The sequence below is a fragment of the Dendrobates tinctorius genome, unplaced genomic scaffold (genome assembly GCF_039654945.1).
Source record: "Dendrobates tinctorius isolate UK_male_01 unplaced genomic scaffold, ASM3965494v1 ptg000011l, whole genome shotgun sequence".
Lineage (NCBI taxonomy): Eukaryota > Metazoa > Chordata > Amphibia > Anura > Dendrobatidae > Dendrobates > Dendrobates tinctorius.
The window spans coordinates 70,930,103-70,944,499 of record NW_027361679.1 but is presented as its reverse complement, the minus strand read 5'-3'; the positions used below and the strand labels follow the sequence as shown (position 1 = coordinate 70,944,499).

The 14,397-nt window shown below is 42.4% G+C and overlaps 1 protein-coding gene across 1 annotated transcript in view; it reads right to left on the bottom strand.

Annotated features, from left to right (window-relative positions):
- Positions 1-7,629: 7,629 nt before the first annotated feature.
- HGSNAT (heparan-alpha-glucosaminide N-acetyltransferase) overlaps positions 7,630-14,397 on the bottom strand; it is a 117,525-nt gene continuing 110,757 nt past the window's right edge. Inside the window, exon 18 of the mRNA XM_073543194.1 lies at positions 7,630-8,672. Within this exon, the coding sequence (XP_073399295.1) occupies positions 8,491-8,672 (182 nt within the window). The 3' untranslated portion in view covers positions 7,630-8,490. The remainder of the gene's footprint in view (positions 8,673-14,397) is intronic.

The window sequence follows — 14,397 nt, the reverse complement described above, 5'->3', positions numbered from 1 at the left end:
AAACGCAGGTGAAATACGCACAAAATCTGCACTAAATCCGCAGGTAATTTTACCTGCGGATTCAGCCAAATCCACGAGGAGAAATCCGCAGCCAAATCTGCAACGTGTGCACATACCCCAATTCTAACCCCAATAGAAAAATGAAGAAAGATTTTTTCTTTATATAGAATCATAGAATCGTAGAGTTGGAAGGGACCTCCTGGGCCATCTGGTCCAACCCCCTGCTCAAAGCAGGATTCGCTAAATCATCCCAGTCAGATGTCTGTCCAGCCTCTGTTTGAAGACTTCCATTGAAGGAGAACTCACCGTTTCTCGTGGCAGCCTGTTCCACTCATTGATCACTAACTGTCAAAAAGTTTTTTCTAATATCTAATCTCCTCCTATTCAGTTTCATCCCATTGCTTCTAGTCTTTCCTTGTGCAAATGAGAATAAAGTTGATCCTTCTACAATGTGACAGCCCTTTAGATATTTGTAGACAGCTATTAAGTCTCCTCTCAGTCTTCTCTTTTGCAAACTAAACATTCCCAAATCCTGCAACCTTTCCTCATAAGACAGGGTTTGCAGACCGGTCACCATTCTGGTCGCTCTTTTCTGAACTTGCTCCAGTTTGTTGATGTCTTTTTTAAAATGTGGCGCCCAAAACTGGACACAATATTCCAGATGAGATCTGACCAAAGAGGAGTAGAGGGAAATAATGGCTTCACGTGATCTAGACTGTATGCTTCTGTTAATACATCCTAGAATTGCATTTGCCTTTTTTGCTGCTGCATCACACTGTTGACTCATATTCAGTCTGTGATCTATTAGTATACCCAAGTCTTTTTCACATGTGCTGTCGCTTAGCCCTATTCCTCCCATTCTGTATATGCTTTTTTCATTTTTATTGCCCAGATGTAGTACTTTGCATTTCTCCCTGTTAAAAACCATTCTGTTAGTTGCTGCCCACTTCTCCAGTTTATTTACATCTTTTTGAATCCTCTCTCTTCTCTAGTATTAGCTATCCCTCCTAGCTTTGTGTCATCAGCAAATTTAATCAGTTTACCCTCAATTCCTTCATCTAAATCGTTGATAAAGATGTTGAACAATACAGGGCCCAGGACAGAGCCCTGTGGTACCCCACTTGAGACATTCTTCCAACTGGATGTGCAGCCATTTACGACCACTCTTTGGGTCCGATCACTAAGCCAGTTATGAATCCACCTAACAGTTGCCTTGTCCATTCCATACTTAGTCATTTTTTCAATAAGGATTGTATGAGAGACTTTGTCAAATGCTTTGCTGAAGTCAAGATATACTATATCTACAGCATTTCCTTGATCCACCCAATCAGTGATTCCGTCATAGAAGGAAATTAAGTTAGTCTGACATGACTTATTAGTTACAAACCCATGCTGACTCTGTTTAATCACTTCATTCTTATCCAGGTACTGACATACATGTTGTTTAATAATTTGTTCAAAGATCTTTCCTGGTATAGAAGTCAGACTCACCAGCCTATAGTTGCCTGGGTCCACCTTCTTCCCCTTTTTGAAGATAGGAACAACATTTGCTCTTCTCCAGTCTTCTGGCACTTCTCCTGTTCTCCAAGAATTTTCAAAGATTATGGAGAGGGGTTCAAAAATTTCTTCTGCTATCTCCTTCAGTACTCTGGGATGTAATTCAGCTGGACCTGGAGACTTGAATTCATTTAGGTTAGCTAAGTGTTTCCTCACTATCTTTCTGTTTATAGATATCCTGGATTCTTCTATTCCCTTAATAGGACAGTGAAGAACAGTTGATGTTACATTTCCTTTCTGAGAGAAAACAGATGCAAAATAGGAATTTAAAAGTTCAGCCTTCTCAACATCCTGTCTTACCATTTCATCATTTTCATCCTGTAAAAATCCTATAGCATCTTTGACTTTTCTTTTACTTTTGACATATCCCCAAAATCCTTTATTATTGCTTTTGACATCTCTTGCAAGCCTCAATTCATTTTCGGCTTTAGTTAATATGATTTGTGCCCTGCAAGTTCTGCAGACAGCATTATATTCTTCTTTAGATATGCCTCCCGCTTTCCATTTTATAAACATTTTTTTCTTCCTTTTTAGCATGTGCTAAAGTTCTGTGTTCATCCATCCTGGTTTCCTTAAATGCTTCCTATTCTTCCCTCTTTTCGGAATTGCTAACAACTGTGCTTTGAGAATTTAATTTTTCAAGATTTCCCATCCTTCCTGGACATTTTTGTCTTTAAGGATATCCAGCCATTGGATCCCTCCAATTCACTTTCTGAATCCCTTAAAATCTGCCTTGCTGAAAGCTAACCTTGACGTCTGAGTCTTCACAGGTCTTCCGCCTCTAGTTATCCAAAATTCTAAAATACCATGGTCGCTACCTCCTCGGGTCCCAGCCACTTTTACCTCCTCAACCATTTCCTCCTTGTTTATAAGGATTAGATCCAAGGTAGCAGTTCCCCTTATATCCCTAACTATGGGGGTGATAAGGTGGGGGGGTTATTTACCTTTTTTATTTTGATCACTGTGATACGGTTTATCACAGTCATCAAGATGTACGTTCAATGAATGAATGGAGTCTGCCGGCCAATTCGGCAGGCACACTGCATATGCGCCCGCCGCCATTTTCTTCAAGGGAGATGATGGCGGCGACCACCGGCGGATGCAGAAGGGCCCGAGGACCACCAGGAGGTTCCGGGGTGGGAGGAATCTGGGACCCTATTTCTCTCCTCTGATGTGCGATCATATCAGAGGAGAGCGAGAAAGTAAATGCAAAATCGCAGCTTTTTTTTTGCAGTCGCCGTTATACGGTTAATAACGGCGATCGCAAAAGTGGGGTCGGTAAAAAACAACCTAATTCATGTTCTCTGGCGTCTCTGCTACCCCCCACAACCGAGACACTGGAGAAAATCAGACTCAGGGGGCGCTATACACTTTTTCCGTTAATTAACGGTGCTGTGGTTTAAGTACCCTTAACTACCGCCGTTAAAAGGCGTATCGGCGGTCGTTAAGGGGTCAATCTGATCACATGTTTTTCACGTGATTGGTCATATGACTTCTACACCCCTTTAATGAAGCATTATCATTGGCCGGTCAGCATTATGCATCACAGACTAGATCATGTCTGTTTTACATGCCCCCCTTAGGCCTCTTTCACACTTCCATTTTTGACCATCAGTCAAAATCCGCCAGTTTTTGAAAAAAACGGATCCGCCATTTTTTGGCGGATCCGTTTTTTTCCCTATTGAGTTGCATTACTGGCGGATCTTGACAGATGGCCATCCGTTGTATCCGTTTTTTTGCGGATCCGTCAAATTTTTTTCGTCCGCCGGCATGCCTGGACGGACCCTGCAACTTTTTTTGTTGTAGGATCCGCATTTTACAGTGCGCATGCCCGGAGAAAAGAAGTCAGCCACAAAATTAACCCTGAAATCCTTTCTGGCGGACGAAGAAAATTCTCTCTCTCTTTTCCCAGCCAGCAGTTCCTTTAAAAGTCTTCATTCTGCAGATCCGTCAAAAACGGATCCTGTGGCATCCGTTCACATCAGTTAGGAACGGATCCGCTTTTCCGCCTTTGTGGCGGATTTTAACTGACACAAAAAACTGAAGTGTGAAAGAGGCCTTAGCCGAAAACTATGATTCACTGACTGTAAAATGGTATCTATCCCCTGCCTGCCCAAAACAACTCCTGATGAAATTTAAAACAAAACATGCATTGGGGCAAAGGACACCATAGCAAGCAGCTCTACACATAAAGTACCATATTTTTCGCTTTATAAGGTGCACTTGATTATAAGACGCAACCCAAAATTTGGTGAAGAGAAAAAAGTTTTTTTTTTATGTTAAATGGAGGTGTGTCTTATAATGCCAGTGTCCGTCTTTCAAATCATATACCGTATATGACCCTCATCCTGTTATTTATATAACCCCCATCCTGGCACATTGCCCCCTTGTGCTGGCACATAGCACCCCCATCCTATCCTGGATATGGCCCCCCTGGTCACTATATGCCGCTTGCTGGCACCCACATGGCCCCCCCCTCTCTCTATATGCCTCCCTGCTGGTACGCACACCGCCCCCCGTCCCTATATTCCCCCTTCTGGCACATTGTCCCCTGTCCCTATATTCCCCCCTGCTAGCATTCACACGGCCCCCCGTCACTATGTTCCCCCCTGCTGGCACACATTGTCTCCCCCCCCCGTCCCTATATTCCCCCGTTGGCACACATTGTCCCCCCGGTCCTTTAATCCCCCCTGCTGGCACACATTGTCCCCCTCCATATATTCCCCCCCTGCTGGCACACATTGCCCCCCATCCCTATATCCCCCCTCCCTGCTGGCACACATGGCCCCTCGTTCATATATTTCCCCCCTGCTGGCACACATTGTCCCCCCCCATCCCTATATTCCCCCTGCTGGCACACATTGTCCCCCTCCATATATTCCCCCCCTGCTGGCACACATTGCCCCCCATCCCTATATCCCCCCTCCCTGCTGGCACACATGGCCCCTCGTTCATATATTTCCCCCCTGCTGGCACACATTGTCCCCCCCCATCCCTATATTTCCCACTGCTGTCACACATGGCCCCCATCCCCATATTTCCCCCCTGCTGGCAAGCACATGCTAAAATAATAAACAGTTAACTCACCTACTGATGATAGCTCCTGCTCTCAGCTCCCCCCTGGCTTACCTGTGTCTGTGCTGAGTCTGCTGTCATCCTCTTCCTGCAGGGCGCACGCAGCAGCAGCTCATTCAGGCAGCTCTTTGTAGCTACGGGACCTTCCATGATGTGACCAATAGGAGCTGCTCAGCTGCGGTCATGTGACTCGCAGTGCACACTGGGAGTCATGTGACCGCAGGTCCTATTGGTCACATCATGTAAAGTCCTGAAGCGATGAGCTGCCTGAATGAGCTGCTGATGCCGCTCGCCCTGCAGGAGGAGGATGACGGCAGACAATACAGGAAAGCCACGGGGGAGCTGGAAACAGGAGTGATCATCAGTAAGTGTCTACAGTGATGGGGGGAGAATGCAGGCACATGTAATATGCACCGCTCCCCTGTCTAACAAGTCGGCGCTGTTTCAGCACCGAGCTGATGGACAGCGGGTGCAGTGAATATTACATGAGCGAGAGCACAGGACCTCCCGCTGTCTCTGCAGCCCCCATCCAGCCCACCCCAGCCCCCTGACTCCACGCCAGAGCCACCCCCCCACTCTATAGCACAGCAGCACACAGATTCGCTTTATAAGACGCACCCCCCACTTTCCCCCAAAATTTGGGGGAACAAAAGTGCGTCTTATAAAGCGAAAAATACGGTACGCTCTATACTAAAGTATCTCCTGTTTAAACCTATTAGGAAGGTTAACCCTCAGTATTTACTTCAGGATTGATTTCTGGACTATTTATGCAGTACAGATTGTTCAATGAACTTGTGTATTCAATAGCATCTCCTTACATTTTTGCTCAGTAGCCTCTGTTATCTGATTTCTTGGTTTTAATCATTTTAAATAAAATTTTATTTAAGGCTATATACTCTATAGGTTTTTGTTAACCCCTCTTTGCTTCTATAAATGTGAATGGAGCCTGAAAATCATCCAAAATATTATGCATCAAACTGAAATCCATTAGCTTCTCATAACTGTACCATAGATGTGACAGAGGAAGCCTCCTCCTGCTGCCACCATCATGTTTCACTGTTGGGATTGTATTGAGCAGGTGATGAGCAGTACCTGGCTTTCTCCACACATACCGCTTAGAACTTTTTGGTGATAATTCTATCTTCGTCTCATCAAACCAGAGAATCTTATTTCTCATTGTCTGGGAGTGCTTCATGTGTTTTTTTTAGCAAACTCTTTACGGGCTTTCATATGTTATGCACTGAGGAGAACAAATATCAAAAACTGACCGTCACATCCAAGCATAAACACTGTGTGAACAGGTGCTTAACCTAGAATCACCAACTCATATACATGCAAGCAAAAAAGGAAGCACACTGTAGCTCCATAACATGCAAATATGAAAAATGAATTGCATTACTGCATTAGAAATTGAGAAAGTTTAGCGCATAAAATGGCCAAGTTATGTGTACCTGGAAGCCAACGTTAAGGCATTTCTCGTTTTCCAGGTCCCTGCCTATGCCAATCCTCACTAAGACTGAAGTCTCCATCTGAATGGGAACCTATGAAAAATCCTCCGTTTTGACTGAAGTCTATATCTCTGTGGAGGGGAGTGGCCCTGCCTTGATTAAAAACGCCTGCGGCTAACAGGTGGAGTGCTCAGTCAGAAAGTAAATGAATACAAATATCAATTCTTCATATTTTTCATATTTCTAATGCAGTAATGCAATTCATTTTTCATATTTGCATGTTATGGCGCTACAGTGTGCTTCCTTTTTTGCTTGCAAGCACTGAGGAGAGGCTTCTGTCGGGCTACTCTGCCATAAAGGCCCGACTGGTGGAAGGCTGCAGTGATAGTTGACTTTGTGGAACTTTCTCACATCTCCCTACTGCATCTGTGGAGCTCAGCCACAGTGATCTTGGGGTTCTTCTTCACCTCTTTCACCAAGGCTCTTCTCCCACGATTGCTCAGTTTCGCTGGACGGTCAGGTCTAGGAAGACTTCTGGTGGTCCCAAACTTCTTCCATTTAAGGATTATGGAGGACACTGTGCTCTTAGGAACCTTGAGTACTGCAGAAATTCTTTTGTAACCTTGGCCAGATTTGTACCTTGCCACAATTCTGTCTGTGAGCTCCATGGTCACGTTCCTTTGACCTTATGATTCTCATTTGATCTGACATGCACTGTGAGCTGTGAGGTCTTATATAGACAGGTGTGTGCCTTTACAAATCAAGTCCTATCAGTTTAATTAAACAAACCTGGACTCCAATGAAGGAGTAGAACCATCTCATGGAGGATCACAAGGAAATGGACAGCATGTGACTTAAATATGAATGTGAGCAAAAGGTCTGAATACTTGACCATGTGATATTTCAGCTTTTCTTTAATAAGTTAGCAAAAATTTCTACATTTGTTTTCAGTCAAGATGGGGTTTAGAGTGAACATTAAAAATGAATTTTTTTGTTCTTATTAATTTACCAAATTGCTGCAATGAAGCAAAGAGTGAAAAAGTTAAAGGGGTCTGAATACTTCCCGTACCCATTGTAGATGTGTCCTTAATGGGATTTGAATCCACGATCCCAGTGCTAACCACTGAGCCACCAGTACTAGTTGTACTGGCTGTTACAGCAGTAGCTGGGCTATCAGTTAGGCCATGCTCCTGTAGTGAGCATGCAAAGTCCTATTTTGCAAGAAGTGCAAGCACACGAGATGCACCCAAAGCACATTCAATGTCAGGAAGGGGTTAAACAGATTTGACACCCACTTAAAAAAAAAAAAAAAAAAACCTAAAAAGCAAAAGCAGCACTTCCAATTCGGTGTTAAAAGTGTTGTCCAAGATCAGAAAAATTTGGCTACTTGCAATTTAACACAGCCAAATTATAGTGAATGGAGCTGAACTGCAATGTCATGAATAAACCTAGTCAAAGGGGCAGTAAAGCCTGTGGCGGTACTATCCATTATGCTTTGCTTATATAGCGAAATTTTAGTTATTCCTCCTCAAAAAAGTTTGGACAGTGCTAAAAATACAGAATTTTTTTATTTTTCTTGGAGAATACAATTATTTACTAAAAACAAAACATGTTTGGAGAACTTACAGGTCATCTTATGTGCATAATATTTGACATTATTTCACTAGTTGTATGATTTGGTTCTCAGATCCAGCCAAAGTCTTCAATTATTATACATAAAATATTAACAAGTCTCACGCTTTACTTGAACACATTAGTTGATAAAAGAATGCACTTAATAAACATTCACAGATTTTAAAAAGGACTAAAAGCTTCCATTTGACATTATTAGAATAGTAGACCTCTAACACAGGACTGATCAAACATCTGGACTGCTGAAGGAGGTATACATATAAGCAATGGCGGACACAAAGAAAAGGGCCCCGGGCCCCTATGCAACAACAGCATAGGGACCCTCTGTAGTTTGAGTCGTGTCCATGATAGAAGCCACTTTCTGCTATAGAGATGGGTGGGCCCCCCTTACCTCGGGCACCCTACACTGATTGGACCAATTATCAGTCCGCCCCTGCATACAAGTGATCTGATAATAAAAGGGGTAGAATTAGAATCAAAACATTTACATGGAAATTCACTTGCATTATAGTGTTCACACGCATTTTCATTTACACAAGAATTTAACTGCTAAGGGTACAATGATTTTGTTTTGTTTTTTTAAATGAAATTAAGTTAAAAATGTTCCCTTTCTGCCTGCACTCCACCATACAGTGCCTTATGTGAGGAACAAGAACATTAAAAACAAATCTGTAAACAGATGCCAGATAGACTTACTGCACACTTCATTTCTTTAGGTTACAATTTAGGACTATTTGGGAATGGCATTTCCTTTCGTACAAGACGACTGAAATAGAGGTCAAATCTTCCAGAATATCCTCTTTCTATACAGGACATACGAGATCAGCACCCAAATAGAAGTAGCCACAAGATTCTGCGTAAGGTGCTGTGCATGTGATTGATTGTCCTCCATCTTCCACTTAAATGGAAAATAATTTTCCAAGACTTCATGGCCAACGTAAACAAGGATGGAATTCATTCCTGAGGAGGACAAAAGGATTTTATTACATGTTGGACAATAACAGCTCATGCAGGGGTAATGCTGTACCCTTTATACAGAAGTAGAAAGCCTAATATAAATAAATGCATGACAGATAAATACACTTGCCATAATACACTGAGGTCCAGAAAAATTTGGACAGTGACACGAGGTTTGGCATTTTACCTGTTTACCAAAACATATTCAAGATAGTCATAATCTATATGGGCTTAAAGTGCAGACTCTCTGCTTTAAATTGATATTCACATCCTATTTGAGAAAAGCTTTAATAAAGTAGCTGCCTCTTTTTAAGAGCTGTAATTTCTAAGGTGCCAAAAGCTCTTTAATGGGTTGCATTAGCTATTCCCTTATTAATCCATCATCAATTAGCCAGGTAAAAGGTCTGAGTCTGGAAGCAATCCCAAGTGTGGCATTTGCATCTGAAAGCTGTTGTTGTGAGCCCACAAAATACAGTCAAAGGAGCTCTCATTGGAAAACAGACCACCATTAGGCCAAAAAAAAAAAAAAAAAAAAAAAAAAAAAGCATTGTGATTTTGACCCCCAAAGAAGCCCAACGAGCGAAATGTGCATTGGGGCACTGTTCTGGACTGCTATCAGGCATATTGACCCACATGGGTAAGCACTATATGCACTTTTCCTGCAGCAGAGCTAGACTTCAGTAACTAGTACCTGACATCTTTGATCCAAGGGGTCTTTGGCATTATTCATGAGAATGTATGCAGTATTTGTACACCTGCTGGATTTCACCTCCAGGTCTCATTTTGTATTCTCACCTACACTTACTTGTAATTACTATCTTTGTCTTTTTTAACCCCTTAATGTCCAATGACAGACAGAGCCAGTCATGGCTGGGTGTAAGTTCCCGCAACAGGACGGGCTATGCCCGTTATGCATTTAAAGTGTCACTGCATGTAAACACTCAGACAGTTCGGTGCCGACAGCTATCTGTGACAGCTGAGAGGCACGGGGACCCATGCTGTCGGTTCCTGCACCCAGATGGCAGTGATCGGTCAGTTAAACTGACTGACCAATCACAGCATGATCGCTCAGGAGATACTGAAATATCAGTACTTTCTGCCAATGGCTGTGCGTCTGCACCAATAGCCAGGAGCAGTTCCAGCGCCGCCCCTGGCTGCTAACCCCCTAAATACTGCGATCGAGCGCAGCATTCAGGAGGGAGGCAGAGGGATGGCAGCTTCCTCTGCCTTCAGATCGGCATCCCTGCGATGTCATTGCGGGGGCATGATCGTTGCCATGGTGCCCCGGGGTCGTCATGACAATCCCCGGGTCACCAAGCTACAGAAAGCCTCTGAGACCATGCTCATAGCATCGTGTCAGAAGCTGTCAGTATAGGTATAATGCACTGCAATGCTAGTGCATTGCAATGCATTATACCTTCAATGAAAGTAAAAAAAAAAAAAAAGTGAAAGTCCCATAAAGGGACTAGGCAAAAAAATTTTTTTTTTTTTTAAAAATTACAAAATAAATTCACTAAGACACATTTTTATGTAAAAAAAAATAAAAAAAAAGGGTACACATTGGCATTACCACATCCAGAACAATAAAAGTGTCAAGCTAGTTAACCCCTTCAGTGAACACTGTAAAAAAGAAAAAAGTAGCAAACAATGCTTTATCATCATAAGGCTTTGAAAAAGTGGAAGAAAACACCATCAAAAAGACGAATGTAAATAAAAATGGTATCACTAAAAATACCATCTTGTCCCACAAAAAGCAAGCTGCCATATGGCTCCATCAGCAGAAAAATAAAGTTATAGCTCTCAAAATAAAGCGATACAAAAATAATTATTTTTTCTATAAAAAAGTTTATGTAAAAGCACCAAAACAAAAAACTATATAAAATGTAGCATCGCTGTAATCGTACTGACTTGAAGAATAAAGCGGCCTTATCAATTTTACCACACGCAGAAGAAAAAAAAAAAAAACATTCCCAAATTGTTGGTTTTTGTTTATTCTGCCTCCACAAAAATTGGAATAGAAAGCGATGAAAAAATGTCATGAGCCTGAAAATGGTACCAATAACAAAAATCAGCTTGTCCCACAAAAAACAAGCCAGAACATGACTTACCATATTTCTGTTCAAATTATAGCTCTCAAAATATAGTGATGCAAAAACTTCTCCTTGCAAAAAAAAAAAAAAAAAAAAAAGAGCATCTTTTTGTGTTTTGCAACCAAACATAAAAACCTGGTATAAATCTGGTATCGCTGCAATCGTATCGACCCGAATAACAAAGTTGCCTAATCACTTATACTGCACGAGGAACAGCGTAAAAAAAACACACAATTCTTCACCTGCTGTGGATTTGTTCTTTCTGACTCCCAAGGATCACAGTACGGCTCGGTGCACACTTTTCCTGCACTCTGCACTGAGCGCTTACATCGGGGTTTCTATGTACATCCCTGAAATATGTGATTCCGGCAGAACCGCCGGTGGAAGATTCCTTATAATGAGGCAGATGGAGACATGGTGGAGGCCAAAGGACCTATGATCCGGCGGTCCTTTTAGGCATGCATAAAACCGAGGTCCACCATAGTTTTGTGCAACTCTGAAAGGAAGGACAACACTGAACAGAGGCCAGACGGAATCCAGATTAACTCTGCTGCCTCATAGTGAATAGATCCCTCTGGGGTTTCATCTGTCACGTCAATTGGACATTTAGATGGAAACCCCAAAAGTGCTCAGCGTAGCGCGCCAGATCAATGTTATCCCAAATGTTATGAAAAATGTCCCCAATAAAAGCTTCAACTCAATGCACTAAAAAGCAATTCCTCCCTCAGGACCGACATCTGTTAGGCTATGTGCCCATGTAGCGTTTTATTCTGGACACTAAAAACCGGACTCCTTCCCAGAAATAGCGCGCTTTTTTCAGTGCGACTTTACCGCGATTATGTTCGCTATTTTCGCGTGCGATATTCAAGCACTTTCCAAGCGATTTGAAGCATCGTTTGGAGAGTGATTGACAGGTTGGTCACACTCGTCAAACATAGTGTTTGACAAGTGTGAGCAGCTTTTTACTATTGAGGCTGCCTATGCGGCATCAATAGTAAAAAGAAAGAATGTTAAAATGCTAAAAAAAAAAAAAAATAAAAAAAAAAATAATAAAAAAAAATAAATAAAAAAAATCGGTGTATATTTACCTTCCGGCGTCCCGCACTGCCTTCCCGGCCTCAGCGTTCCCAGTAATGCCTTGCGAGACCTGTGATGACGTTGGTCTCACGTTGCTATAGCGATCTCACGAGACCGCTAGAGTAACGCGAGACTACGTCATCACAGGACCTAGCCGCAAGGCATTACTGGGAACGCTGAGGCCCGGGAATGCAGCGTGGGACGTCGGAAGGTAAATACACCCTGATTTTTTTATTCTTTTTTTTACAGGGGTATGGTACCCAGGGCCTGGAGGACAGTCTCCTCTCCTCCACACCGTGGGTACCAACCACACATGAGACGCTTAACTTAGCGCATGGTGGGCATAGCCACATGCAGGAAGTAAGCGATTCTCATGCATTCCTATGGGTGCGGAATCACGTCAATTCTTTGCGATTCCGCACAAAAGAATGAGCATGCTGCGATTTTTTTCCGTGATGCGATTCCGCCGCGGAAAAAAGCGCAGCATTAGCACAGCATGTGCGGAATGCCATAGGAATGCATGGGGTGCTTTCTGTACATGATTTTTAAACGTTTTTGCAGCATTTTCGCGCCGAAAATCGCGGCAAAAATGCTTAAAAATCGCATTGTGGGCACACAGCCTTAATGGAAATATAAGGGGCTTCCACGTTACTGGTAGCACAAAGGCTCTGGAAAAACAAAATGGCTCATTGCCCTCAAAAAGAAATTCAGCTCCCTCAAATCCAAATGCCCCCCTCGCTTCTGAGCCCCAGTGTGCATAAACCACCTTCAGCGTTCACATTTGGCAGGGGTATAATTTTCAAAATGTGATCACTTAGGGGCTCTGTATATGGAGTCCGCAAACTGTTCTAGGAAAATCTGTGCTCCACGAGGCAAATGGCGCTCTGTCCCTCCCGAGTCTCTCCGTATGGCTAAGCAGTACTGTACAGCCATGTACTTATGGGGCATTTCTATATTCAGCAGAAGTTGCGGGACAAATTCTAGTGCCAATTTTACCCACTTCTAGTGTGAAAATATAAAATCTAGGGCGAAAATAAAATTTTTGCCGTAAAAATGTAATTATTTTTTCTTCACTGCCCAATGGTATAAAATTCTGAGACCCAACAATTGTAAAAATGATCACTGCACCCCTAGATTAATTATCAAGAGGTGTATTTTGTAAAATGGGGTCACTTATGAAGAGTCCTGCTGTTCTGGCACCTCAGGGGCTCTCCCAGTGGGTCATTGCACCCTCAAACTATAATAGCAAAATTTGCACAATAATTTGGTGTTTCTTCCCTTTTGCACTTTGCATTGGGCCTCAAAAGTAGTTTTCACCCACACATGGGGCATTGGCGCAATCAAGTGAAAATGGACCCCAAAATTTGTTGTAATTTCTATCGTTACCGTTGAGAAAATAAATGTGGTGCTAAAAGATGGTTTTTGTGGAAAAAAATTATTTTTAATGTTCATTGCTCTATGTCATAAACTTAAGGGAAGTTAAGGGAAGTACCTGGGGTTCAAGGTGCTCGCCAATCTAGAAGAGTCCCTTGAGGGGGTCCAATTTTCAAAATGGGGTCACTTGTGTGTGTGTGGGGGGGGGGGGGGGTTTGCAGTGTTTAGGCGAATAAAGCCGCTTATCAATTTTACCACGCACAGAACAGCATAAAAAAGAAAAAAAAAAAAAAAAAAAGAAAACCCCAAAAAATTCCTGAATTGCTGGTGTTTGTTGATTCTGTCTCGCAAAAATCGGAATAGAAAGCAATCAAGGAATGTCATGTGCTCGAAAATGGTACCACTAAAAAAGTTAACTTGTCCCGCAAAAAAGACAAGCAGGACAAGTCGGCAGAGACATGGAAAAATTATAGCTATCAAAAATTGTGCAATTTGTCCCAAATGCGACTATACCTTATGTGTGGTCAAAAACTTCTGTTTGGGCACATGGCAGGGCTAGGAAAGGAAAGAGCCATTTGCCCAAGATGATTGTGAATGCCATGTCGCATTTGAAGAGCCCCTGACATGCGAAAACAGCAGAAATCTCCCACAAGTGACAATTTTTTAAACTAGACCCCTCAAGGAATTTATCTAGGTATGTTGTGAGTATTTTGATCCCATAGGTGCCTCACAGAATTTTATAACATTGAGAAGTGGACACATGACATTTTAGTGGTAAAAATGGAATTTTTGTATTTGCCGAAAATTTGTCAGGTACACAAGGGTTAATAGACAAAACTAGACCCCACAAGTTATTGCGCAATTTCTCCCAAACGCGGTGCCGCCCCACATGTCAGAAATTACTGTTAGGCCACATGTCAGGGCTGAGAAGGAAGGAGCGTTATTTGGCTTTTGGAGCACAGATTTTGCTAATGCAAATCTTCCAGTCTAGTGTCCATACATTGTGTCCCCATACAGTGTAGAACCCCCATATAATGTAACACCCCAATACAATGTGCCAAGCTTGTGCTTCTGGCGATACACTCCCTTAAATTAAATTTTTGATCCTTTTTTATTCAGATTTTTCAGACACAGAATGAAGTAAAACCAGCAATTCAGTTATTGTTTTTATTTCCTTTTTGCGCAGT